The sequence below is a fragment of the Coloeus monedula genome, assembly GCF_965178545.1.
Source record: "Coloeus monedula genome assembly, chromosome: 24".
Taxonomy (NCBI): domain Eukaryota; kingdom Metazoa; phylum Chordata; class Aves; order Passeriformes; family Corvidae; genus Coloeus; species Coloeus monedula.
Window position 1 is genome coordinate 6,416,722 of NC_138804.1, and position 24,868 is coordinate 6,441,589.

Below are 24,868 nucleotides of genomic sequence, written 5' to 3' on the forward strand. Positions count from 1 at the left end.
TCCTCTCATAGTTTAAGGCCATTCCCTCTTGTCCTGTCCTGGAAAAAGTCCCTCTCCAGCTTCCTTGCAGTCCTTTTATATCTGGAAGTCAAATTTTGCAGGGATCAGCTGAGCCCCCAGAGCAGGCAGACAACGAAAAGAAGAGCCAAGAGCAGCAGGTGAAATACTGGTGGTGAAATACTGGTGCTCTGAGTAGGTGTGGGTTCCTTTTTGCCAGCTCTTCTGATTTCCACATGGATCAGTGAGTTGCATTTGGGAGGTGTGGGAATCCTCACACGTGTAAAATGAGCACAAGAAGTGTTTTCAGAGAGAGGAATGCTTTTTTTGCCCTCAAGACAAGGCAGTAATAACCCAGCCATTTCCTCTGGGCTTCACTGCGTGGAATCCACATCCACAGGCTGGAAAAGCAGATCCCAGGGATGCAAAAGCATGTGAATCCTCGGGGGTTTGGTGAAAGTTTGCAGCTGAAGAGAGCTAAAAAGCTAAAATTGCTGAACCAACACAAAAGCAAACCCAGATGCTGGGGTGCTGCAGAGGAGCCCCAGTTCAGGGGGTTTAGATGGGGTTTCCCCGTGTTTGCCCGCAGGGAAGGAGAGGCCGCTGGTCGCTCCCTCGGAGCCCTCCTTGCACCTTGCAGCTCCTCTTACCCACGGCACCCGTGGGGTTTTTGCCCCAAAGGGTGCCAGGGCAGCTTTGCCCCAGCTCCTGGTGGCACCTGAGCAGAGGTGCCCCCCGCTCTGTGTGGGCAGGAGCTGCTGAACGGCTCCTCAGGGCTGCCCAAGGGGCGACAAGAAAAGGGCTGTTGTGCACACAGACTGCTCAGGGCGTTTTATGGCCGGGGAGGCCATAAAGTAACTGTAGATCTGATATTTTTCTCCACAAGGAACACTGTGATGTTTTTAGAAGCCCCAACGTCGAGAGGGATGAGCAAACAAAGCCCTTGTGAGGGTTTGGCACACAGCAGGAAATTCTGGCTCCCCTAAATGCTGCATTTCCACCTCATAAACCTGGTGCTGATCCCTCAGATGAGTTTTCTCCATCTGAACTTGTAAAAAGACAAAAATAAAGGTGGATTTTTCTCACCCAGGTTTGCTCACCTTGCTCTCAGGAGAGCCAACGCCAATTTTTTGCCTTAAAAAAAAAAAAAAAAAAATCAGATTTTCTTAATGTTTCTGGGCTTCTTCTTGAGTGCTGCGGGTTCCTGCCAAAAATTTGGGCAGAATTATTGCTGCTTCTGCCAGCAGTTCACTTTTCTGAAAGGAGGGCAGGGTAATGGGTGTGAAAATCGTGGCCATTTGGACATCCAAGTCTTTTCTGAGGGAGCAGAGGGAGAAACCATTTCTCACCATGGTTTGTGAAGTCATTCCCACCTCGGAAGTGATCCCTGGAAGGGCGGGGGAAGGACACGCTGGGTAATTTCAGAGGAGATACTCAGCTGGTGTGTCCTTAAATGTTTTAATTAGAGCTGAAATGGGTGGATTCAGGGACTTCCTTCAGGTAGAGGCGTAGGAAGGGGGGAAAGGAACTTTTAGTAAGGACCTGATGAAAGAAAAAAAATCCCCAAACCCTCAGCAAAGATACTTTAAGGGAATCCTCTTTTTTTTTGTTCCTTAGTGAGGAAAAAATTCTCAATAACCTTGAGAACTGAGCTGGGGCCTGCAGGCAAAGGAAGAGTTTGGGGTTTGTGATCCTGAGGCTGAATCCCCTCTGGGGGCTCTGAAGGCATCGTGGGTGTCTCACATCTGGCTCTGCATCCCACTGCCATCCCATTCCCATTCCATGTCTCACATCTGGCTCTGCATCCCACTGCCATCCCATTCCCGTTCCATTTCCCGCTTCAGGCCAGCTGGGAGGGCTCACTGGTGTCACTGGTGTCACCTGGGAGTGGGCACTGTTGCTGTTTCTGTGCCCAGTTTAAGGGCACTGTTTGTGCCCAGTTTAAGGGGTGTTTGTGCCCAGTTCAAGGGCACTGTTGCTGTTCCTGTGCCCCCTTTAAGGACACTGTTTGTGCCCAGTTTAAGGGCACTGTTGCTGTTTCTTTGCCCGGTTCAAGGGCACTGTTTGTGCCTGGTTTAAGGGGTGTTTGTGCCCGGTTTAAGGGCACTGTTGCTGTTCCTGTGCCCCCTTTAAGGACACTGTTTGTGCCCAGTTTAAGGGCAGTGTTGCTGTTCCTGTGCCCCCTTTAAGGACACTGTTTGTGCCTGGTTTAAGGGCACTGTTTGTGCCCAGTTTAAGGGCACTGTTGCTGTTTCTGTGCCCAGTTTAGGGGCACTGTTTGTGCCCAGTTTAAGGGGTGTTTGTGCCCAGTTTAAGGGCACTGTTGCTGTTCCTGTGCCCCCTTTAAGGGCACTGTTTGTGCCCAGTTTAAGGGGTGTTTGTGCCCAGTTTAAGGGCACTGTTGCTGTTCCTGTGCCCCCTTTAAGGACACTGTTTGTGCCCGGTTTAAGGGGTGTTTGTGCCCGGTTTAAGGGCACTGTTGCTGTTCCTGTGCCCCCTTTAAGGACACTGTTTGTGCCCAGTTTAAGGGGTGTTTGTGCCCGGTTTAAGGGCACTGTTGCTGTTCCTGTGCCCCCTTTAAGGACACTGTTTGTGCCCAGTTTAAGGGGTGTTTGTGCCCGGTTTAAGGGCACTGTTGCTGTTCCTGTGCCCCCTTTAAGGGCACTGTTTGTGCCCAGTTTAAGGGGTGTTTGTGCCCGGTTTAAGGGCACTGTTGCTGTTCCTGTGCCCAGTTTAAGGACACTGTTTGTGCCCAGTTCAAGGGCACTGTTGCTGTTTCTTTGCCCGGTTTAAGGACACTGTTTGTGCCCAGTTTAAGGACACTGTTGCTGTTCCTGTGCCCCCTTTAAGGACACTGTTTGTGCCCAGTTTAAGGGCAGTGTTGCTGTTCCTGTGCCCAGTTTAAGGGCACTGTTTGTGCCTGGTTTAAGGGGTGTTTGTGCCCGGTTTAAGGGCACTGTTGCTGTTCCTGTGCCCCCTTTAAGGACACTGTTTGTGCCCAGTTTAAGGGCAGTGTTGCTGTTCCTGTGCCCCCTTTAAGGACACTGTTTGTGCCTGGTTTAAGGGCAGTGTTTGTGCCCAGTTTAAGGGCACTGTTGCTGTTTCTGTGCCCAGTTTAGGGGCACTGTTTGTGCCCAGTTTAAGGGGTGTTTGTGCCCAGTTTAAGGGCACTGTTGCTGTTTCTTTGCCCGGTTCAAGGGCACTGTTTGTGCCCAGTTTAAGGGGTGTTTGTGCCCAGTTTAAGGGCACTGTTGCTGTTCCTGTGCCCCCTTTAAGGACACTGTTTGTGCCCGGTTTAAGGGGTGTTTGTGCCCGGCTTAAGGGCACTGTTGCTGTTCCTGTGCCCCCTTTAAGGCCACTCTTTGTGCTCTGTGCCCGCAGCTGTTCCAGAGGCCCAACGCGCTGGCGGTGCAGCAGCTGACGGCAGCGCAGCAGCAGCAGTACGCCCTGGCTGCTGCCCACCAGCCACACATAGGTGAGTCTGCCCTCTCCTGCAGCCCATTCCACTGCCCCTCTCTTAATCCATGGGGAAAACAGCAGGGGAGAAAGGACTGGGAGGGGTTAAAGTGTGTTTTCACAGGCGCTAATGCACGAGCAGAAGCGTGCTGTTAAAGATTTGCTTGAGGGTGTCTCTTGCACACATGAAAAGCCTTTTAAAGGACTTCCCTGTCTGGCAGGACTGACAGTCCCACCCTCCTGAGGGTGCTGGTCAGTCAGGAGAGTTTGGAAATCTCAAAGTGAGGCATAAATCAGGGTGGCAGCACAGTGAAGTGAGGAGAAAATGCACAATTTAATATCAGCTGAATGTGCTGCCTGGGGGTCTGATGAGTTAAAGGTGTAATTTATGCAAACACATGATTGATATTAATAAAAACATTCATAAAATAGATCATGTTTATGAACTGGGAATAAAGCACTTCATCCTGTGTGTAGAAAACCAGGAAAACTATAGGAGGGCTGCTCCAGGTTTAATAAACTCCAATGTTCTCAGCACAGTAGGCAATTTGGGGTGGTTCTTCCTGCCCAAAATCCCAGTATAAGCATGTTGGGACTCTCCCAGCTCTGTGCAGTGGCCTTGTGTGCTCAGTGGAGTTCAGGGATTGAAATTATTCAGCTTTTTAACTTCCTCCCCTTCGCCTCCCCTCCCCACCCCTCTCCCGCCCACCTGGGCTCTCTCTAATGTTTAAACTGTCCCCTTGCACAGGGAGGGAATGCTTTTCCACTCCTGAACCCGTTCCACACTAACCAGTTGGGATGCTGGGATCCTGTGGTGGGCATGGAGGTCTGAATTGGGTGGTCTGGGTCCTGATTCATTCACTGTAGGAAATACAGAGGAGTAACAATTGGCTTATGTTGCTGCCCAGTCTCCTGACCAGGGTCTGTCTGCCCTGCACGGGTACCTGAGCTGTTGGATAGAAAGGATTTTGCCACTTAAGGAGCATTGAATCCTTGGAATTGGTTTTTTTCTTTTATTCCAGCTCTCTCCTCTGCCTCTCAGCCCTCACTGCTTGTTCCCTCGCTGTAGAAAACCACCTGTAAAAAGCTTAAAAGCATGAAAGCACCCTGAGTTTGGTGTTGCCCAGCAGCAGCAGCGGGGTTGTGGTGGGGCTGCAGTCCCATGGAGTTTGTTTTCACTGACAGGAATGTTTTCAGCAGGTTTAGCTCCTGCTGCCTTTGTTCCCAATCCCTACATCATCAGCGCGGCGCCTCCGGGGACGGATCCCTACGCGGCCGGACTGGCGGCAGCTGCCACGTTAGGTGAGAAATTCCAGCTCTCTCTGCATTCCCTGCATCATTCCTGCTCTCAGTCTGTGTCTGGGGAAGTGGGACACCACTGCAGCACCGTGTCTGTGGGGGGAGAGTTGATACAATGCCGTGTCTGGGAGTAAAACCAGAATTTGTCGTGGGACTGTGTTTGCTGGAGATGAAATGGGATCATTTTTGTTCAACGCTGGCTGGGGGCTTGGGCTCCCAGAGCAAATGGGAAGGGAACCACTCACAGACAGAAATACTGCTCCATTTTTGGGGTGTTCTGGTGACTGCCAGTAGCAAGGAAAACCTCTGAAAGCAAACTTAGTAAGGGCTGGAAAAATGCAGGATGTGTTTCCTGCCAGGACAGTTGTCTCTCCTTTCTGTTCAGCTCGTGGTGCATCCTGCAAACCCTTAAGTTCTGTTAGGAATTTACACTTCCAGGCTCTCTAGGTAAACACACCCATATCTGCCAAGGCTCACGCTGGGAATGTGCCCTTGACCAGATGGCAGCAAAGGTGGAGCCTCTTGTCTTCCTGCAGCATCTTCCTGCAAACGCTCCTGCATCAGTTCCCAAACTCTGCCAGCTGTCACAGCCACAATTGGTGTGTCTGGAGGTGGCAGCTCCGAGCCACAGCTCATCAGGCACTGGGGGACTCGGTGAGCGTTGCACTTCTGCTCTGGGTGCCATAAAGTTCTTGCCCAAGCACTGGGGACAAAGCAAGAATGAGCTTTTAGGAGAGGGTTTTAAAGGAAGAACGAGCTTTTGGGAGAGGATTTTAAAGGAAGAATGTACTTTTAGGAGAGGGTTTTTAAAGGCAGAATGTACTTTTAGGAGAGGGTTTTTAAAGGCAGAATGTGCTTTTAGGAGAGGGTTTTTAAAGGCAGAATGTACTTTTAGGAGAGGGTTTTTAAAGGAAGAATGTGCTTTTAGGAGAGGGTTTTTAAAGAAAGAATGTGCTTTTAGGAGAGGGTTTTTAAAGGAAGAATGTGCTTTTAGAGGAGTATTTTTCTAACCATGCCTGGCTTTCCTTGAGCAAGGCAGAGGAAGGGTTCTGTGCTGCAGATGAACCCTGCTCTGTTTGGAGTGGGGATGTTTGTGGAGGCTCTCGCTGCTGCCACGTTCCACTTAGAGCTTGTAAACTCCCAAATCAAACTCCTGGACCATGGGATGTGTGTGGATGTGACACTCTGTGGTTTGGGACACGACTTTGGCCCCTTCTCCAGCTCTTACATAACCCCTGCTGAGCTTTTAAGCTTTGAGGCCACCGTCAGGTCAGTGGGGAAATGGGATTTCAGGCACTGCTGCCCACTTGGGCAGAGTTTTTAGTGCATCACACAGATGGATGTAAAGAATTTGGGTTAGAATTTGGGATTTGGCCTGGGCTGCTGGGAATTCTGTGTGAGGATTGTGCAATGCCGTGGGGAGCTCAGCTGTAGGCAACACCAGGGTGTTGGCAAACAAGTGACGCTGTGATTCCATGGGAGAGAGCCAAGAGCAGGAGTAAAGGAGATTTCTGCTGGTCCAGGACCTGATAAACCCTGGTGTGGTGGTGAATGGAGCAGGGAGTGAATGAGCTGAGCTGCTCCTGGCAAATCCAAGAGGGAAGTTCAGTCAGGGCTCAGCAGGGAGGAGGTCCCAGCCCACGGCAGTCCCGGTTCCCGGCAGAAGGGGAGGTTTGTGAAGGATTCCTTACAAGGAGGTTTTTCCTCGGCCTTTCTGCATCACCTCAGGGCTCCCAGTGCTCATTTCTGGGTAACACCAGCGTGCAGAGGAGCAGCAGGGCAGCATCTTGATTTCCTAGAAAGACCGCGTGGAACTGGGCCACGTTTCCAGGAAACACCAAGTGTTGGCCACAGCTTTTTTTATTTCTCTCAGCTCTGCTGAAGCTGCAGCTGCCTGAGCTCTTGCAGCCTCTGACTAGGAGAAAGGCCCAGCTAGGCTGTGCCTAACTGGAGTTTCAGACATTTGAACTGCAAATAACACCCCAGGGATACCTAAAGCATCCCCAAACTTGGCATCGGCATCTCTACTTGAATAATTCTAAATTTATGACTCCTGAAAGACACAAAACCATGTGTGATGTGCTGGGTGTATTTATAGTGTTAATAGGAGAAATAGGGGTTATTTTAATCCTCTCATCAAGCTTTGGACCCTAGAAATGACAAGATAAACTTAAGGGTGATGTTTATTTTTGAAAAGCATTTTTTCTGTCTGGACCTGAGCAGTTTTGAGACCCCTTTTTTTTCTGTCGTGACTGAGAGTAGCACTGGAGGGACATGGGACAATTTAAATGTTTATATAAAGCCAAAAATCCTCCTTGATGTGCCTGGGGGTGTTAAATTGGGAGGACTTGGAGAAGCTCCCGAGATGGAAGAAACGAGTTTGGAGTTGTTGGGGAGTTGATTGCTCACTCTCAGAGCAGAGAGGAAACTTCTGTGTGTGTTTTATGGCAGAGATCATCTGTCAGTTAAGGTTTGCCATTATGGCAGGTTTGTCATGATTGTGAGAGTGGCAGCTCTGGGATAATGCTCTTCTCTTCCCAACAATAGCAGCGTTTTAAAGAACAAATTTGAATGCAGGGGGAAGAACTTCCTAGAAAAAAAACCTCGTTTAGATTTTAAACTGTGGGGAAGATACTGCTGCCTTTGAATTGCCTTCCATCATTTGAGGAAGATGTCACTCAAAAAACTGAAATCTTGTCTTTTTTAAGGCCAGTTGGGAAATGATTCCCTCTGAGCTGGAGTGTGACAGGTAGAGGAGTGTTCCTGTTCTTTGTGGGGAAGTGCTGGGATAACCTGGATGCAGGAAGAGCAGAGGCTCCCACAGCAGGGTCTGGGATTTTTTCAGCCTTTGGAGTCCTGGAATCCTGGGGCCCTTGGTGCTGAGCTGGTGCACACACCTCCCAGGACTGGGGTTTGGCAGCACCTGGATTTACCCCAGGTACCTCAGCAGTGTCAGGCAGGGCCTGGGTCAGGGGCAGCACTTCTGAGCTCAGTGTTCCGCTGCCATCCCTAAAAAGCAGCGCCCCGTGGACACCTGTGGGTGCCGTGCTGGCAGTTCCCAAGGGATCACCCCACAGATGGCTGGTGATTGCTGAGCTGCTGATTGCAGCCTCTGTCTGAGCCCCTTGAGGCCCTTGGAGCTGGTGCCACTGCTCCTCATCCCTGGCTGTCCCTGCAGGGAGCGGCGACGGCTCCTGCTCGGAGAGCTCGCAGTGGGCAGGCTGGGATGGAAGCAGAGCCCCTGCTCTGAGCACACTCACAGCTGCATTTGCTCGTGTTTGCTGAAAGGAGGAGCTGTGGGCGTCCAGCAGTGGCTGACGTGTGAGAGTCCCTGCGAACATTTGCTTCCAAAGGCTCTGGAATGGCTTTTATTTTCTCAGGAATGCACAGCTCTGATGAGTGCAGCAGCAGGTGCAGCGGCTCCTGGAGAGGCAGCTCTGGGTGTTGCTGGAGTCTGGCAGTGATGCCACACTTGCCCTCACTGAGAACTGTTCAGTGATGAGCCTCTGTCTCCGTGTGCTTGGAGCAGCTGAGCCAGACTTGCAGCCCTTTTAAGCCCAGCTGCCTGCGAACTTCAAAGCTTTCGTGTCTCCTCCAAGGCTTTGGCAGCGACCTCTGACAAGGAGAAAAACCCATCCAGCCTGGGCTTGGTTGATAATTAGAGCTGAGACTGAAATATCCCAGAGAGGTGCCCAAATTTTGCCCAGATAAAGGGGATTGCAGCAACTTCCAGCAGCCCGAGGGCAAATGCAGGTTAATGACTTGCATTAAAATGGAGCAGTTGCAGCTCCTTCCCTGTTGGGTGCAGAAGAACCCCAGGAGTCGGGGTTTGATGTGCATTCAGTGATTATAAACAGGTTAAAGTCACTCACTGGGTACCCATCCGTGCCTGCCGAGGCACCACAGGCACCACCTGCACGGCACTGATTCGTTTGCCACAGGTTTTTTCCCATTTTAGCCACCACTGCTCATGAATTTACGGGTTGGAAGGTAAGAAATGAGTGGTTGCTGCTTCACATTTGAGTAAGAGAAGCAGGTCAGCCTCTCTGATCCTGTAAATCCAGCGAGGATGGGCTTTGGGGTGAGGTACAAATCCAGGCCTTCAGCAGCTCCCTGGAACTGGGCAGCACCTCCCTGCTGTGCACAGAGCTGGGCACCTAAATCCTAAATTTGGACAAAGCACAGTGGTTAAAACCAGAATTAATATAAGGAGAGTAACTCTTACATGTTTGAAATACAAATTTAATATTTGGCATGAAACATGGAATGAGTATCCTGAAGTGTGGATGTGGGAGCAGGAGCTCATCCAGACCCTTGGCATCTGCAGGAGTGCAGTTGAGCTGTTACTGTAAAAGAAAATGTTACTGTAAAAAGAACAGAGAAGAAAGGAACAAAAAGCAAAAGTTTCTTCCAGGGTTTTCCCCCTTTGTCACAGCCAGGCTAACACCGAACACTCAGCAGTGTCTGCACCTCCCTTTTTGTGTCATCCCTCATTTTCCATGGAATCACGGATTTGGTCAGAACCCAAGTGCTGAGTGTCTCTCTTTAAAAAAAAAAATCCCTATTTTTACTCCAGACATGACCAAGATTCTCTCTAAAGATTTGTTTATTCCAGTGTCACACCTGCCTCTGGCTCGGCCTGGTGTGCCCTGAGCTATTCCCGCTGTGGGGAAGGAGCCCTTGGGATTGGGGATGCATTTGGGAATCCAAGGAAGCACTTCTGCTTCTCTGCTGGCCTTTCCTAAAGACCTCAAACACTCACAGTACGAAACAGCACTGGATTCCCACCGTGGTGTTTGGTGGGAAGGGCTCCTCCCTCCAGCACCGAGAGCTTCCTCAGCATCATTCCAGCTGGGATCATTTCAGGATAGAGGCTGCCATTCTGCTATCTCCAAATTTCTGTGGTGTCCTGAGAGCTGATAAACACAAGGAATCTTCAGGAGTCAGTGAGGCTTTTTCTGCTGCTCTCCAAGATGATGATGATGATGATTATTATCATTTTTAAGCCTCTTAGGTTTGAGGAGGGGATGTGAAGTTTGAGGAGGGGATGTGGGAAGGGACAGGATCATGCAGCCTCTTTTAGGGGGGGGGTTGAAAATGCAAGACAGGGCAGGAAAGAGAACATTTTAACACTTGAGAGTTGATGCAGTCCAGCTGTGAAGAGGGTTTGTGCTTTGCTGAGGAGCTGAGTGCGGATGGATGGCAGTGAGCTGCGCACGTCAGCTGGGATGAGAAGCTGATCTCTGGGCTTGAACAAGGTTCCTCTGTAGGGGTTACAATTTTGTTCCTTCCCTGTAAAACCAGGGCACACCAATAAAAGCATGGAATCACTGCTGGCAGAGTCTGACCTCATGCAGTGATGGAATTCCAGGTCTGACTCGGGAGCTTTTATAAAACGTGTGACACAAATGCCGAATCCCTGTGTGTTTACAAAGGATTTCCTGCAGATCACCTTAAACCAGCCACGCTGAGCGGTGCTTTTGGGGTGCTGTGTGCCACTTGCCCCCTGCGGGAGCTCAGCCCGCCCTCGCTGTGTTCCAGGTCCGGCCGTGGTCCCTCACCAGTACTATGGGGTCACTCCCTGGGGAGTTTATCCCGCCAGCCTCTTCCAGCAGCAAGCGGCCGCCGCCGCCGCCGCCACCAACTCGGCCAACCAGCAAACCACGCAGCAGGGCCAGCAGGGCCAGCAGCAGGTAAGGCCCGGGGGCTTCCAGGGCCAGGGAACACCTGGGCGTTGGATAGGGAGCATCCTGAGCTGGAAATGACCCCCCAAGGATCGTGGATTCCAGCCCCAGGCCCTGCACAGACCCCCCCAAAAATCCCAGCCTGGGCATCCCTGGCAGCGCTGTCCAAACGCTCCTGGAGTTCTGGCAGCCCTGGGGCCATGCCCATTCCCATGCCCATTCCCTCTGGGGGAAGAAGATCAGGGAGAATTTCTTCCCAGGAAGGGTGTCTGGTCAGTGTAATGGTTGCCCACTGCAGTGGAGCCCCCAGCCCTGGAGGTGTTGAAGGAGAGCCTGTCTGTGTCCCTCTGTCACTCGGTGCCATAGTCTGCGTGACAAGGTGGTGTCAGCTCATAGGTTGGGCTTGATGATCTCAAAGGTCTTTTCCAGCCCAGCTGATTCTGTGTAAAACCCGACCTAACCCTCCCCTGACACAGCTCCAGCCGTTCTAAACCCTGATTTTTCCCTGACTCCTCCTGGCCTCAGCTCTGTGAGGAGAAAACCCTTTGGCCTCTTCTAAAAAAAAAGGGACAAGAGCCATGTAATTTGATGTATCTGTGGTGCACGTGGAGAGTGGCACCTGTACATTGGTGGGGGTGAACTGCTGGGGAATTGTTACTTGGAAAACATCAATGGATCGGGTTGGGAATGGCCTGAGCTGTGCAGCAGCAAAGCCGTGGTGCTGTTGGTGTGGGAGGGGAAATCACCAGGAACCAGAACTGGGCTTCAGTCCCCTCAGCAGCTCTCCAGTCTGGTGCTTGGGTGATGGAGGTGACAGAATAAAGAGCAGCTGGCAGCTGAGTTTTTCAGCTCAGAAGCTGAAAACCCTTTGAAAACCAAACCCCGGTGTCAGGAGGTGTTACAAGGCCTTTCAAGATGCAGCAGGCGTGAGCTGAGAGAGCTTCTGCAAAGGCTCAGGCTATTAAAATAAAATATCTCCGTGCCAGTGGCCTTTATGGGATTTTTCATTACTTTTACGGCCGTGGAGCAGGCGTGAGTGGGGTCGGGAGCAGGTTTTGATGCAAACCTCTGTCCGTGAGGGGCTGCACTGGGGATTGTTTGCAGTAAAAGTGCTGAGGCAAAGGGTTTGGGCACCTGGAGTTCTGAGTGTGGACACTTGATTTGTGACCCTTGGGACTCATTAATGGTGTTTTAATAAAGCCCACCAACATTCCAGTGCTGCAGCCTGCACCCCCTGGAATTCCTGGCTCCCAGACATTCCCTGGGCTGGGGGGTTCCTGTGCAGGCTCTGGCAGCTCTGCAGACTCGGGGGGCACGTCCAGATCAGTGAACCTCGGGATCCTTCCCAGCCTCTCAGTGCACAAAGTCAGTTTTTCCTGTTAAGAAAGGTGACAGGTGACACCCACGATGTGCTGAGGACACGGGGGTGGCTCATTCAGTAAGCTGAGCTTGCAGATTCCTGCAGCAGCTCTGAGCGAGGCTTTGGCAAACCAGGCCTGTCCCAGGAATTGCAGGAGAGCCACTTTGCCATTGTCCTTCTGAGGGACTCAGCCCACAGCAGCTCCTCCATGCAAAGCCCACTGTGGGCTCTTCAGTCGTGATTTCCTGTGATTTGAGTCTCTGCTCTCTGCAGGGGCTGCTGGCTTGGAGAGCCCCAGGTCACCCCCCGTAGTCAGCCCCAGCTCCTGAACTGGGCTTTGTAAGGTTCTGCTCAAGGGGCTTTTAGTGGTGACAGGCACAAAACGTCAGCTGATGGCTCCTAAACACTTGTGACAGAGGATGAGTGTTGGAGGTGGGATCAGGGAATTAGAAAGGTTGGAAAAGCTCTCTAAAGATTGTGGAGTCCAAGCATTAACCTAGCCCTGACCCCCCGTGTGTGTTTTGAACATTTCTGGGGATGGGGACTCCACCCCTGTCCTGGGCAGCCTGTTCCAACCCTGACCACCCTTTCAGTGAAGGAATTTTCCCCAAAATCCACCCTGAGCCTCCCCTGGCCCAGCCTGAGGCCGTTCCCTCTCCTCCTGTCCCTGTTCCCTGGGAGCAGAGCCCGACCCCCCCGGCTGCCCCCTCCTGTCAGGGACTTGTGCAGAGCCACAAGGGCCCCCCTGAGCCTCCTTTGCTCCAGGCTCAGCCCCTTTCCCAGCTCCCTCAGCCGCTCCTGGGGCTCCGTTCCCTTCCCTGGACTCGCTCCAGCCCCTCAGTGTCATTTTTGAGTGTCAGGAAAAGCCAATTAAGAGCAAAGGAGAGAGGTGCCCCTATTGCCGGTGCTGCTCCTGCTCCTGCCTGATGATGGTGGCTCGCCCCTGCATCCCAGAATGACCCCGTGGCTGTTCTGTCCTCTCCAGGTTCTCCGTGGAGGAGCCAGCCAGCGTCCCCTGACTCCCAACCAGAACCAGCAGGGCCAGCAGACGGATCCTCTGGTGGCCGCCGCTGCCGTCAACTCCGCGCTCGCCTTCGGCCAGGGGCTGGCAGCGGGAATGCCAGGTACCAGCACCTCCCAGGGCCAGGGAGGGCCTGGGAAATGGGATCTCCTGGGGCTGCCTTAGCCTGGCATGGGCAGTGCCTGCTTGTGTTGGTTGGGGGGTTAATCCAGGGGTTAACTCGAGGGTTGGGTGTGTCCCCCCGGCAGCACTGAGGGGTCACCGGTGACCTTGTGGCACAGGTGACAGCAGTGTTGGCCCCCTGTGGCACTCCCAGAATTGATGGCTCCTATGGAAAATGACCTCCAGATTTTTCTGTGGACCCTTCAAGCTTATGGGATCTGCATTTTAAACCTCAGAGGTTTCTTAGCCCCGTTCATTCACCTCAGCTCTCCATCCCCGCCCGGTGCTCGACTTAGCAGTGGCTTCCCCTCCTCTTCACAGAGGCTTAAAAACAGGGAAAGAAAAGGGATAAAAGGGAGCAGGGTTTAGCTCTCATTTCTAGCTCTTCGTGTAGGAATTCTGCCTCTGATCCGTGAGGCTTTGGGGTAAAACTGCTGACGTTCGGTTATTCAGGGCATTACTGTGATGGCAGAGGCCACACCTGAGCTCATCAGAATAATGTGCAGATGTGTCCTGCTGGTCAAATGTAAGGAAAAAGGGATTATTTGGATTTATTATTTGGATCCTTGCTGGCAGTGTCACATGGTTGTTAATGGGGTTTTTTATTGTTTGAGAAGAACGTTGCAGTATTAAATTGCAGAGTGAACTGTGCCGATTTCCTTTAATCTGGGTTGTTTGGGTTGTATTTGCAAAGCAAATGCACGCATATATACAATTACAGATACATGTTTGTGCCTATATTTGCAAAGCAAATATTCACAGGGAGCGTTCTCTTAGTGACCCCCCACCTTTGAGAGTCGCTGCATTTAATTTTAAACGTTTTCATTTAATGTAGAATTCCATAATGAGGTGCCTAAATCGCTGTGTTCTGCTGTCAGTCTGCTGCTCTGTGTGTCACCAGCATTTAGGAGGGTTTATTTACATACATTAAAGGATATTTTATGGTACCAGCCTTCCAAAATACCCAACTGGAAGTTCCCTGTGGGTGCACCCTGGACGTGCAGGGTGTTCCCAGCTCTGAGAGATCCCAGCACACGTACTTAAAATGGAACAGAAATGGTGCTTTTGTATTCTAAACCCTTTTTTTAGCTGAATTTGCACTGGGGACAATGTAATACAAAAGGTTCAGGGAGGGAAGAAGCCTTTTCTACCTGGAAATCTTACCTGGTGTAAAGTTGGGGATTTTTTGGGGGTTGTTGTGCTTTTTTTTCCCCATTCAGATTTTCTTTTAAAAACCCTGCAGTCACCTGGAGATGACTGAGCTGTTTGTCACCTGCCCTGTCACCTGTGTTTGCCCCTGCAGGGTACCCAGTGCTGGCTCCTGCTGCCTACTACGACCAAACCGGAGCCCTCGTGGTCAACGCCGGGGCCAGGAACGGCCTGGGGGCCCCTGTGCGCCTGGTGGCCCCTGCCCCTGTCATCATCAGCTCTTCTGCAGCCCAGGCAGGTGAGTCCTGTCCCCTCCCTGGTCAGGCAGGTGAGTCCTGTCCCCTCCCAGGTCAGACAGGTGAGTCCCTGTCCCCTCCCAGGTCAGACAGGTGAGTCCCTGTCCCCTCCTGGTCAGGCAGGTGAGTCCCTGTCCCCTCCTGGTCAGGCAGGTGAGTCCTGTCCCCTCCTGCTCAGGCAGGTGAGTCCTGTCCCCTCCCAGGTGACCTCTGGTCCCTCCAAGTGACTGCTCTGTCCCCGGTGTCCCCACCCCTCCGTGCTCCACTGGCAATGATGACAAACTTGCCCTCACTGAGATCCATCCAGGGATTGTTGTTGAGAAACCTTCTCTGTGCTCAACTTTCCTGAGCCTCTGGAGCAGCCACGGAGAGGGGGAGGAGCAGGAACTTGAATTATTTTGTAGAGTTTCACAGCAGTTGTTTAAATTTATCTGCTGGCACTTGCTTTCCCAGCTACTTGAGCCTTCAGAATTCCCAGACGGCTCCAGGGAGAGCTGCGAGCCCCTGGCAGGGCCTAAAGGGGCTCCAGGAGAGCTGCAGAGGGACTGGGGACAAGGGATTCAGGGCCAGGAGCCAGGGAATGGCTTCCCAGTGCCAGAGGGCAGGGCTGGATGGGATCTTGGGCAGGAATTGTTCCCTGGCAGGGTGGGCAGGGGCTGGCATGGAATTGCCAGAGCAGCTGGGGCTGCCCCTGGATCCCTGGCAGTGCCCAAGGCCAGGCTGGACATTGGGGCTGGAGCAGCCTGGCACAGTGGGAGGTGTCCCTGGGGTGGCACTGGGTGAGTTTTGAGGTCCTTTCCACCCAAACCGTTCCAGGATTTGCACTTTATGGTATCATCAGTGTGCCTTTGGTGTGAGTTGCTTTGGCGTTTATTTGGGTTCCTTGGCAGTTCAAGGCTGGGGAAGGGTTTTTCAGCCAGAATCCATCGGTGTGAGCAGCCCCTGCCAGCGCTGGGCTCAGATTCTGAAATGGGCCTTTTAATTGTTTTCTCGTAGCTCTTGTTTATTTTGCTTTTTCTTTAACTTTGGAACTGGCTGAAAACCAAAAGTCCTCGGGTTTGATGTTCTTGGCACCGCAGGTTCACATTTCATCTGCTGAAGGATCATTTCAATTCTTTCAAAACCTGGGTTTCTTAATTGGCCCTTGCGAGTGCGGGTCTGCAATCTGGGGTCTTTGGAGAGAGAACCAGTCCTGCTTTTGATCAGTGCAGCTCCAGCATCACGAGAGCAGCAGTAACAGCTGGCCATGGCTGGAGTCTGGGGGCGGTGGGCACGGTTGGGGCAGCTCAGAACAAACAGAGCTTTATGCAGAGTTTGCTGCAAAAGGGAGATTTTCATCCTGAAAGAAAAACCTGTAGCAATTCAAAGCAACCTGCTAACTTTTAACTTCCAGAAGTGTGACAAAAATGGATTTCCTCCGTGATTTTCAGTGCCTTTTCCCAACGTTTTCCCCATTTTCGTGTCCCGCAGCGGTGGCGGCGGCCGCGGCGTCGGCCAACGGAGCGGCAGGAGGGCTGGCAGGGACCACCAACGGCCCCTTCCGACCCCTGGGCACGCAGCAGCCGCAGCCCCAGCCCCAGCAGCAGCCCACCAGCAACCTGGCCTCCAGCTCCTTCTACGGCAACAACTCCCTGAGCAGCAACTCGCAGAGCAGCTCGCTGTTCTCGCAGGGCTCGGCCCAGCCCGCCAACACCTCGCTGGGCTTCGGCAGCAGCAGCTCCCTGGGAGCCACGCTGGGCTCGGCGCTGGGCGGCTTCGGCACAGCGGGTGAGGACTGCGGCTCTTCCCGGGAAAAGGAGGGCGAGGAGAGGCCCAGGGTTAAGGATCTGCTGGGGTTTGTGCTCGGAGCAGATGGGCGATGATGTTAAAGGTCTTTTTCCACCTGAAGGGTTCCGTGATCCTGCACAAATCCTGCCTCAGCATTGGGAATGAGGGTGGGAAAAGATCTTTGGTATCATCTTGCCCCTTGCTGTAGGCAGCCTGTCGTTGAAAGGGCAGGATTGGTGTGAGGAAAAGGGTACAGGGAAAGGAAGGATTTTTGGAGCCAAGTGGCTGTGCAGTCGATGAGCAGTGAGCTGGACTGACTGGCAGGGGGACAGCAGCAGGTCCTCAGGGTGTCCCCCAGGTGCTCAGGGTGTCCCCAAAGAGCCCAGGATGTCCCCAAAGTGCTCAGGGTGTCCCCAGAGTGCTCAGGGTGTCCCCAAAGAGCCCAGGGTGTCCCTAAAGTGTTCAGGGTGTCCCCAAAGAGCCCAGGGTGTCCCCAAAGTGTTCAGGGTGTCCCCAAAGAGCCCAGGGTGTCCCTAAAGTGTTCAGGGTGTCCCCAAAGAGCCCAGGGTGTCCCCAAAGTGTTCAGGGTGTCCCCAAAGATCCCAGGGTGTCCCCAGTTGATGAGCAGTGAGCGGGACTGACTGGCAGGGGGACAGCAGCAGGGCTGGCTGTCCCCTCCTCATCCATCCCAGCCTCACTGGAAATTCTCCTTTAGGGACTGCTTCAGGCTTTTTAAATCTGCAGCAGTTCTTGGCAAAAATGCTTTTAGGAGGTGATAATTAGCAGTCCCAGAGTAATGAACTTGGTTTGTTACACACACCGTCAGTCAGCCCTTGGTGAGGATTTTTCCCCTGCATGTGGAATACTGGGCTGCCAGGAGTTGGCTCCAAGTGTGTCCACCCCTCTCACCTCGGAGTAAAGCCTGAGGAGCTCTTGGTGACTTTGGAAAGGCTGATCCGAGGTGGTTTCCCTGCTTTATTCTGGGAGTTGTTCCCATCACACACCAAAAGAATCGCTGTGCTTGTGAGACAGCTCCCTCCCAGGGTGGTTGGATGTTGCTGGGCAGCTGGAGACCAAGGTTCTTTCACAATCAAACCCACCCAGAGATGTCTGTGGTTTTTTAGGGTTTTTTTTCTCCTTAGGTTTGTGGTTCTTCAAAGTGAAACAATTGTTTTAATTACTGCTCAGTCTCAGGGCAGTAATTAATTCCTGAACTTTGCTGCTTTCATCAGCGTGAGGGGCAGGTTCCAGCCTGGCTCCATCAGAACAGGCTCAGGGAGGTGCTGTCACCTCACAGAATAACAGTTTGGAATAAAAAGTTATTCTAAATATTTCTCTTCAGCCCAGCTGGAGAATTTGAACCCTCTTGGTTCCAGGTAAACCCAGCATTTGCTTCTCTGGCCTCAGTTTCTTTAACTAATTGAATTCCAGGAGTGCTGTGCTCAGTGCCAAGATGCACAGAGTTGCGTTCCCTCAGTCAGCGAACAGAGCTCGGATCCTGCTGTTCCTGCAGCCCCTGTGCACTCATGGGAAATGATTCCTTCAGTGCAGTTCACAATTCCACTGTTTATTAAACAAGAGTTTAATGCAAGATTGATTTCTTCTCCCTCAAGTTGACCGTGCATTTAAAGAGTTTGTATTTGCCCATCGAGACAGCTCGTAAAAACCATGGGGGCTGTGAGTGCAATTGAATTCTGATTTCCAGCCCCATAAAGCTGAGGGCAAACAGGAGCTCTTTTCTCATCTGAGGAAAGGTGAGCACAAGGATTTCGGGTGAATGTGCACCAGGCTGAACACACTGCTGAGCAAACACAGAGAGAGAAAATCTCCTGCTGCTTTGCTTTGGCTCCGATGCCGGCAACAAACAGGAGCAGGAGTTAAAGTCTGCTGTTCTCCCCGGGAGCCTGGGGGAGAGGAGCTCTGGGGAGCTCAAACCTTCTCCTGAAGGGCCTCAGCAAAGTGCTCAGGGTGTCCCCAAAGTGCCCAGGGTGTCCCTCAGGTGCTCAGGGTGTCCCCAAAGTGCTCAGGGTGTCCCCCAAGTGCTCAGGGTATCCCCAAAGTGCTCAGGGTGTCCCCCAAAGTGCTCAGGGTGTCCCCAAAGTGCCCAGGATGTCCCCAGGTGCTCAGGGTGTCTCCAAAGTGCTCAGGGTGTCCCCCAGAGTGCTCAGGGTGTCCCCAAAGTGCTCAGGGTATCCCCAAAGTGCTCAGGGTGTCCCCAAAGTGCTCAGGGGGTCCCCAGAGTGCTCAGGGTGTCCCCAAAGTGCTCAGGGGGTCCCCAGAGTGCTCAGGGTGTCCCCAACGTGCTCAGGGTGTCCCCCAAGTGCTCAGGGTGTCCCCAGAGTGCTCAGGGTGTCCCCAAAGTGCTCAGGGTGTCCCCTGGTGCTCAGGGTATCCCCAAAGTCCTCAGGGTGTCCCCCAGAGTGCCCAGGGTGTCCCCAAAGTGCTCAGGGTGTTCCCAAAGTGCTCAGGGTGTCCCCAAAGTGCTCAGGGGGTCCCCCAGAGTGCTCAGGGTGTCCCCAAAGTGCTCAGGGGGTCCCCCAGAGTGCTCAGGGTGTCCCCAAAGTGCTCAGGGTGTCCCCAGAGTGCTCAGGGTGTCCCCCAGAGTGCTCAGGGTGTCCCCAGAGTGCTCAGGGTGTCCCCAACGTGCTCAGGGTGTCCCCAAAGTGCTCAGGGTATCCCCAAAGTGCTCAGGGTGTCCCTCAGGTGCTCAGGGTGTCCCCAAAGTGCTCAGGGTGTCCCTCAGGTGCTCAGGGTGTCCCCAGGTGCTCAAGGTGTCCCCAAAGTGCTCAGGGTGTCCCTCAGTTGCTCAGGGTGTCCCCAGAGTGCTCAGGGTGTCCCTCAGGTGCTCAGGGTGTCCCCAGAGTGCTCAGGGTGTCCCTCAAGTGCTCAGGGTGTCCCCAAAGTGCTCAGGGTGTCCCCAGAGTGCTCAGGGTGTCCCTCAAGTGCTCAGGGTGTCCCCCAGAGTGCTCAGGGTGTCCCCAAAGTGCTCAAGGTGTCCCCAGAGTGCTCAGGGTGTCCCCAGAGTGCTCAGGGTGTCCCGAACCAACGTGGTCCCTTCCTTTAGGGCGATTTTCATCCTTTGACCTTCCTCCTTGTGGGTTTTAGGAGCTGTTTCTCCATGTGCTCTGTCACAATAAAACCTCCCAACGCTCTGAAGTCAAAGCCAAGATCCCCGATAATTTTTTAAGCTGATTGATCGTTCCCAAGGTGGCTTTAATGCCTGATTCCATCACTTCATCCCACAGTGGCCCGCTGCACTGCAGCCGTGGCTCTCCAGTGCTCTGGGCTGGTTGGCATCTCCCAGTTTTCCTGTTTTTCCAGTGGCAAACTCCACCACGGGCAGCGGCTCGCGCCGGGACTCGCTGACGGGCAGCAGCGACCTGTACAAGAGGACCTCGAGCAGCCTGACCCCCATCGGGCACAGCTTCTACAACGGCCTCGGCTTCTCCTCGTCCCCCGGGCCCGTGGGGATGCCCCTGCCCAGCCAGGGGCCCGGCCACTCGCAGACTCCTCCTCCTTCCTTGTCCTCGCACGGATCCTCCTCCAGCCTGAACCTGGGTAAGGGCCCTGCTCTGCTCTCGCTGCTCCTGCAGCACAGAGCTGTGTGGGATCACACGGAGGTGGCTGTGCCAGCACACAGGGAACGGCTTCCCAGTGCCAGAGGGCAGGGCTGGGCGGGATCTGGGGAAGGAATTGTTCCCTGGCAGGGTGGGCAGGGGCTGGCATGGAATTGCCAGAGCAGCTGGGGCTGCCCCTGGATCCCTGGCAGTGCCCAAGGCCAGGCTGGACATTGGGGCTGGAGCAGCCTGGGACAGTGGGAGGTGTTCCTGGATGAGCTTTGAGGTCTTTTCCATCCCAAACCATTCCCTGATTTCCCTGCAGTCCCCCTGCAGCACTGAGGCAGGAGTTGTGTGGGATCACAGAATCATTTAGGTGGAGAGAAATCTCCAATATCATCAAGGGCAGCCCTCACGGTGTGTGTTGGGAACGGGAGGTTTCTGTCTTTCCTCCCAGTTCCTCAGCTCCGAGTTAGGGATAATATTCCCAAGTGTTTAAAATCCAGGGTTTTCTTGTACAGATCTTGGTAACAGCAGCAATGGTTTGTGGAATAAAACAGATAAGGAGGGCAGATCTTCAATTTAAATGGTTTTAAAGGGGATGTTTTAAAGTACCCGTTAAATTAAGAATAATGAGCTTGGAATACAATTCCTCCTTTTGACCAATATTCTCTGGAGCAGTGCTCAGCTTTGAGCTGGGGATTTGGTGAGTTTGCCCTGGAAAATTTCCCATCACTGTGGCCTTATCAAAAGCACAGGAGAAATAATTTTGGGAAGATCCATGACTTTGTGCAGCTGAATCTTCTCAAAGAGCTTCTGCCTGGCCCACAATCAAGTAAATCTTGAAAATAAATAAAGCAAATATTAAATAATAAAGCAGTGCTCACCTGAGCCTCCTGAAATGTTCATTCCCTCATAAACAAACCAAAGAGATTATTTGTTGCACCTGCAGCAGGTAATTTAATATTTCCTCCCCAAAATTCACTTGGTTTAGGTCGTGTCATGAATCTGCTGGGTTTAACAAAACTTCTGCTCCTCAGAGCAGTTCTCCCCCTCAGCAGACACGGTATTGATCACATTTATTCCATGCATGTGGGATAAATTCCCTGCTGGCTCGAGGTTAGCTGGAATAGCCATCAATCTGAGCTCGGGAGGTCGGCTTTGGATTTAGCCTTGCTCAGAGCTTTCACAGAACTGGAAGGATTTGAGCTTTGTTTATGCAGCTGTGCAGTCCTTGGCTGGCAGGTAAATGGCCACAGTGAATTCGTGCTGGGCAGGAGGCAGAGCCCAAAGCTGGCAGCAGGAAAAACTTGGTTGCCCCTGCAGCAAAGAGAAGAATCTTAAAAATTCTTCGGAATCAAAGACTCTTTAAGAGTTCCTGTGGCCCAGAGGAAGGAGGATCTGTTTGGGAACGAGCTCTGGAAAGAAATTGGAGTCAGCAGCCCCAGAAATGGGTTGTGCTCCAGAGGATCAGTGTGGGGCTTCCCAACTTCCCAGAATATTCCTGTCCTTGTAGCCAGGTCCCCTCCATGGCTGGCCCATGCTGGGTGATGCTGTAGGTCAGATCTCACCTGGGACAGCTCTGATTTGTGTGGCTTTGACCTTGAAATCCATGAAAGGTCATTTTATTTTTGTTAAGTTTCTCTTTCACCGGTAGTGGAGGGCAGTGGGAGGGGGAGCTCTGGTTTCCTTTGGTTATGAGATAAATTTTAATGGCTCTGAAGGCTCCAGGGAGATCCTAGGGCCCCTTCCAGGGCCTAAGGGGGCTCCAGGAGAGCTGCAGAGGGACAAGGGATGGAGGGACAGGACAAGAGAGGATGGGTTTAAGCTGAAGGAGAGTAGATTTTTATGAGGTGCTGGGCAGGAATTGTTCCCTGGCAGGGTGGGCAGGGGCTGGCATGGAATTGCCAGAGCAGCTGGGGCTGCCCCTGGATCCCTGGCAGTGCCCAAGGCCAGGCTGGACATTGGGGCTGGAGCAGCCTGGCACAGTGGGAGGTGTCCCTGCCATGGGATGGGATGGGATGAGCTTTGAGGTCGCTTCCCACCCAAACCATTCCATGGCAGACAGCACAGACATTGCTCCGTGTAAGAAGCTCAAGGCTGACTCCTTTTCCCTCGGGAGTGATCCCAGGAGCAGTTTGTGATACCGAGGCCCGGAGCTGTTCCTGAATATCTGAAAATGAAGGGATAGATGGGAAAACGAATGGAAATTCCTGGGGTTTGGAACGTCCGCCCTGGGCTCCTCCTGAGGGGGCACAGCCTGAGGGGGTCACTGCCAGCAGCTGATTCCAGGGCTCCCCAGTGACCAAAGCTGGCTTTAAACCCGAGCTGCGATCAGCAAAGCTGTGCCTAAAGCAGGCTGAGGTGTGGCTTTGCCTTTGCCACGTCCCTGGGGCGGGAGGCAATCCCTGCTTGGCTCGCTGGGCTCTGCAGACATCCGGCTCTGGCTCCCTGGGAGCTCCGAGCGCTGAAAAATGAGGGGGATTTATCAAGCTGGGATTTGGCTGGTGCTGTAAAGTGACCTTGTGAAGTGTCTGGGCAGTGCTGAGTGCCTGAAATAACCACACCCAGCCCCTGTGGAAAGAGCCCCTGGAGGACCAAGGCTGAGCTAGAACCGAGCCTGATACTCCAAGGTGTAAGGAATGAGCAGCTGTGAGCCAATCCACACCTCTGGGTGCTGGCAGGGGCTCTCTGCGCCCGGGGTTGATCAGAATTAGAGATGTGTAAGTTACTGAGTGGAGTCAGGGGTCTGAGCAGTGCCCATTCCCAACCACAGCGTGGCACAGAGCAGCTGCAGGCACCCCAGGGCCACAGGTCAGGGTCAGAACTGGGGTTTAGGAAGTTTGTCCCCCACAGGATCTCTGTGTTCCCAGGATGACATTGAGCATCGTGGGGAGATGTGCAGGCAGCATTTCCATGAGGAGAGAGAGAGGTGGGGGAAAAGTGGAGTCATTCCTGGTTTATTTTGGATCTCCAAGTGGTGGGGGTTTTCTCAGCAAACCTCTGACAGATTTTCTGTGCTGATGGTGCTCTGAGCTCAGAGAGAACAGCCAGACCCTCCCCTTTCCCACCAGGAACTGTTTTCCACTTCAGTCCCAACTCTTTACTTTGCTCCAGGCATTGAAACAAAACGTTGGGATTCTGAGAATTTCGGATGTGTGGGAAGCATCAGCTTGTCCCTTCCTTCACCTGCAAGGTGCTTTACTGGGCTGTGGCAATCCCGGTGCTCCCAGGAGACAGGAATATCAGGAATATCCAGCAATAGATGGGGGCTTTTGGGAGTCAGGAGGGTGCAGGAGGTGATGGATCTCATTGTGAGGCAGCACAAGGAGTTCTCAGCTCTCCTTTTCCTTGGGAAAAAAGGGAGAAAAGGATTCCTCCTGTTTCTTGGGAAGGGGGAGTTTTGGCACCAGCTCCAGAGAAATTTGCCCAGCTCAGAGGTGTAGAATCACAGAATATCCTGGGCTGGGAGTGAGCCACAGAGGTCATAATTAATAATTAATTAGGCTGTTACCAGATACAGAATTCTCCAGCAGCGTTTCCTGCCCTGGAGCTCCCTCCAGGTGTCGATGGCTCTGTTTTCATGGAATATTTTCATTCCAGCCCAGCTGCCAGGAGCTGGTTCTCTGCAGCCAGCCCTGCCAAGGTTTCCTTGGAGCTCTCCTCTCCGTAGCACAGATTGCTGCAGCTTCATTTCCCTGTGATTCCCCCCTGCCTCACCTTGGCCTCTGTAGCTGAGGCCTTTGTTCCAGCCGGGAGGATCCGTGCGGGCTCTTCCTGCGCTCCGTGACCAGCAGAGGGATCCCGAGCCCTGCAGGAAAGGCAGGAACCAAATCCTCTGCCACAGAGCTGAGCCAAATCCTGGAGAAGTGCAGGCAGGGAAGCAGCATTGCAAGGTTTAGGTTTGTTCCTGTGAAGTCTTCCCTCTGCTCCCTGTGTGGTGAACCATCACCTGTCTCCGGATTCCTGGTTTTGGGAATATTTTTTGGGAGTGTTTTGGGAAACAGCATCTTTTTAATGTGGGTGCAGATATTTCAGCCATTTGTGAAAGCACAGGGTTTTAAAAATTTTGTTGGTTTTAATTCATTGGTATTCACCCAAATTTAACAGTGATTTCAGGTTTTATCTGTCCCCCACCCCCAGGCTTCTTTCAGCTCAGTGCTTGCCAGGGCAGCAGGAGAGGTGGGAAAGATGGAGGCAAAGGCAGTGGAAACAGCAAAAAAGCTCCAATTTGGGAGGGTTGGGATTGCCACTGGTCTGGTTCAGGACGCAGAGGGAGGAGCAGAAGTTGTTCTGTGTGTCAGAGAATCGCAGCCACAGATCTGACATCACTGAGAAGAGTCAGAATCACGGAATGTCCTGGTGCAGGAGGGGTCCCCAGGGCCCTCTGCTGGAGCTCAGCCCTTCCCACCCTGCTCCAGCAGCGCCGCGGCTGCTTGGACACGTCCCCATCCAAATGCCTTGGAGGGCAGCTCGCTCAGCTTGGTCAGGAGTGACAGGATGGGATCCCTGAGGCTGGAAAAGCCCTTGAGGGCCAGCGAGGCCAAGCTGTGCCTGATCAGCCAGCCCGGAGTGCCACATCCAGGGATTCCTGGCACACCTCCCGGGATGGGCACTCCTGACCTCCCTGGGCACTTCCAATGCCTGAGCACCCTTTCAGTGGGGAAATCCCACCTAGAAATTCTTCCTAGAAATCCCACCTAGGAATCCTGCCCAGCTGAATGCCAGACCCCCCTGTTGTGGAGCACAGCTCGGGGATCCAAAGTCCCATCCCTGTGTCCCATCAATCCCATCCCTGCCTGTTCCCATATCCCATCAATCCCATCCCTGCCTGTTCCCATATCCCATCGATCCCATCCCTGTTCCCATATCCCATCAATCCCATCCCTGCCTGTTCCCATATCCCATCAATCCCATCCCTGTTCCTGTTCCCATCTCCCATCAATCCCATCCCTGCCTGTTCCCCTATCCCATCAATCCCATCCCTGTTCCCCTATCCCATCAATCCCATCCCTGTTCCCATATCCCATCGATCCCATCCCATCCCTGTTCCCATATCCCATCAATCCCATCCCTGTTCCTGTTCCCATATTCCATCAATCCCATCCCTGCCTGTTCCC

The 24,868-nt window shown here is 52.9% G+C and overlaps 1 protein-coding gene across 6 annotated transcripts in view; it reads left to right on the forward strand.

Moving 5' to 3' along the window:
* Positions 1–24,868, forward strand: part of PUM1 (pumilio RNA binding family member 1) — a 78,122-nt gene that overhangs the window by 36,839 nt on the left and 16,415 nt on the right. For 3 of the 6 annotated variants that reach the window (XM_082296801.1, XM_082296803.1, XM_082296802.1), the window contains exons 8-14: positions 3,379–3,472; positions 4,639–4,755; positions 10,294–10,445; positions 12,782–12,920; positions 14,283–14,426; positions 15,895–16,191; positions 19,513–19,749. In XM_082296801.1, the coding sequence (XP_082152927.1) occupies positions 3,379–3,472; positions 4,639–4,755; positions 10,294–10,445; positions 12,782–12,920; positions 14,283–14,426; positions 15,895–16,191; positions 19,513–19,749 (1,180 nt within the window). The remainder of the gene's footprint in view (positions 1–3,378; positions 3,473–4,638; positions 4,756–10,293; positions 10,446–12,781; positions 12,921–14,282; positions 14,427–15,894; positions 16,192–19,512; positions 19,750–24,868) is intronic. The other 3 variants (XM_082296805.1, XM_082296806.1, XM_082296804.1) reach the window with 2 other exon arrangements.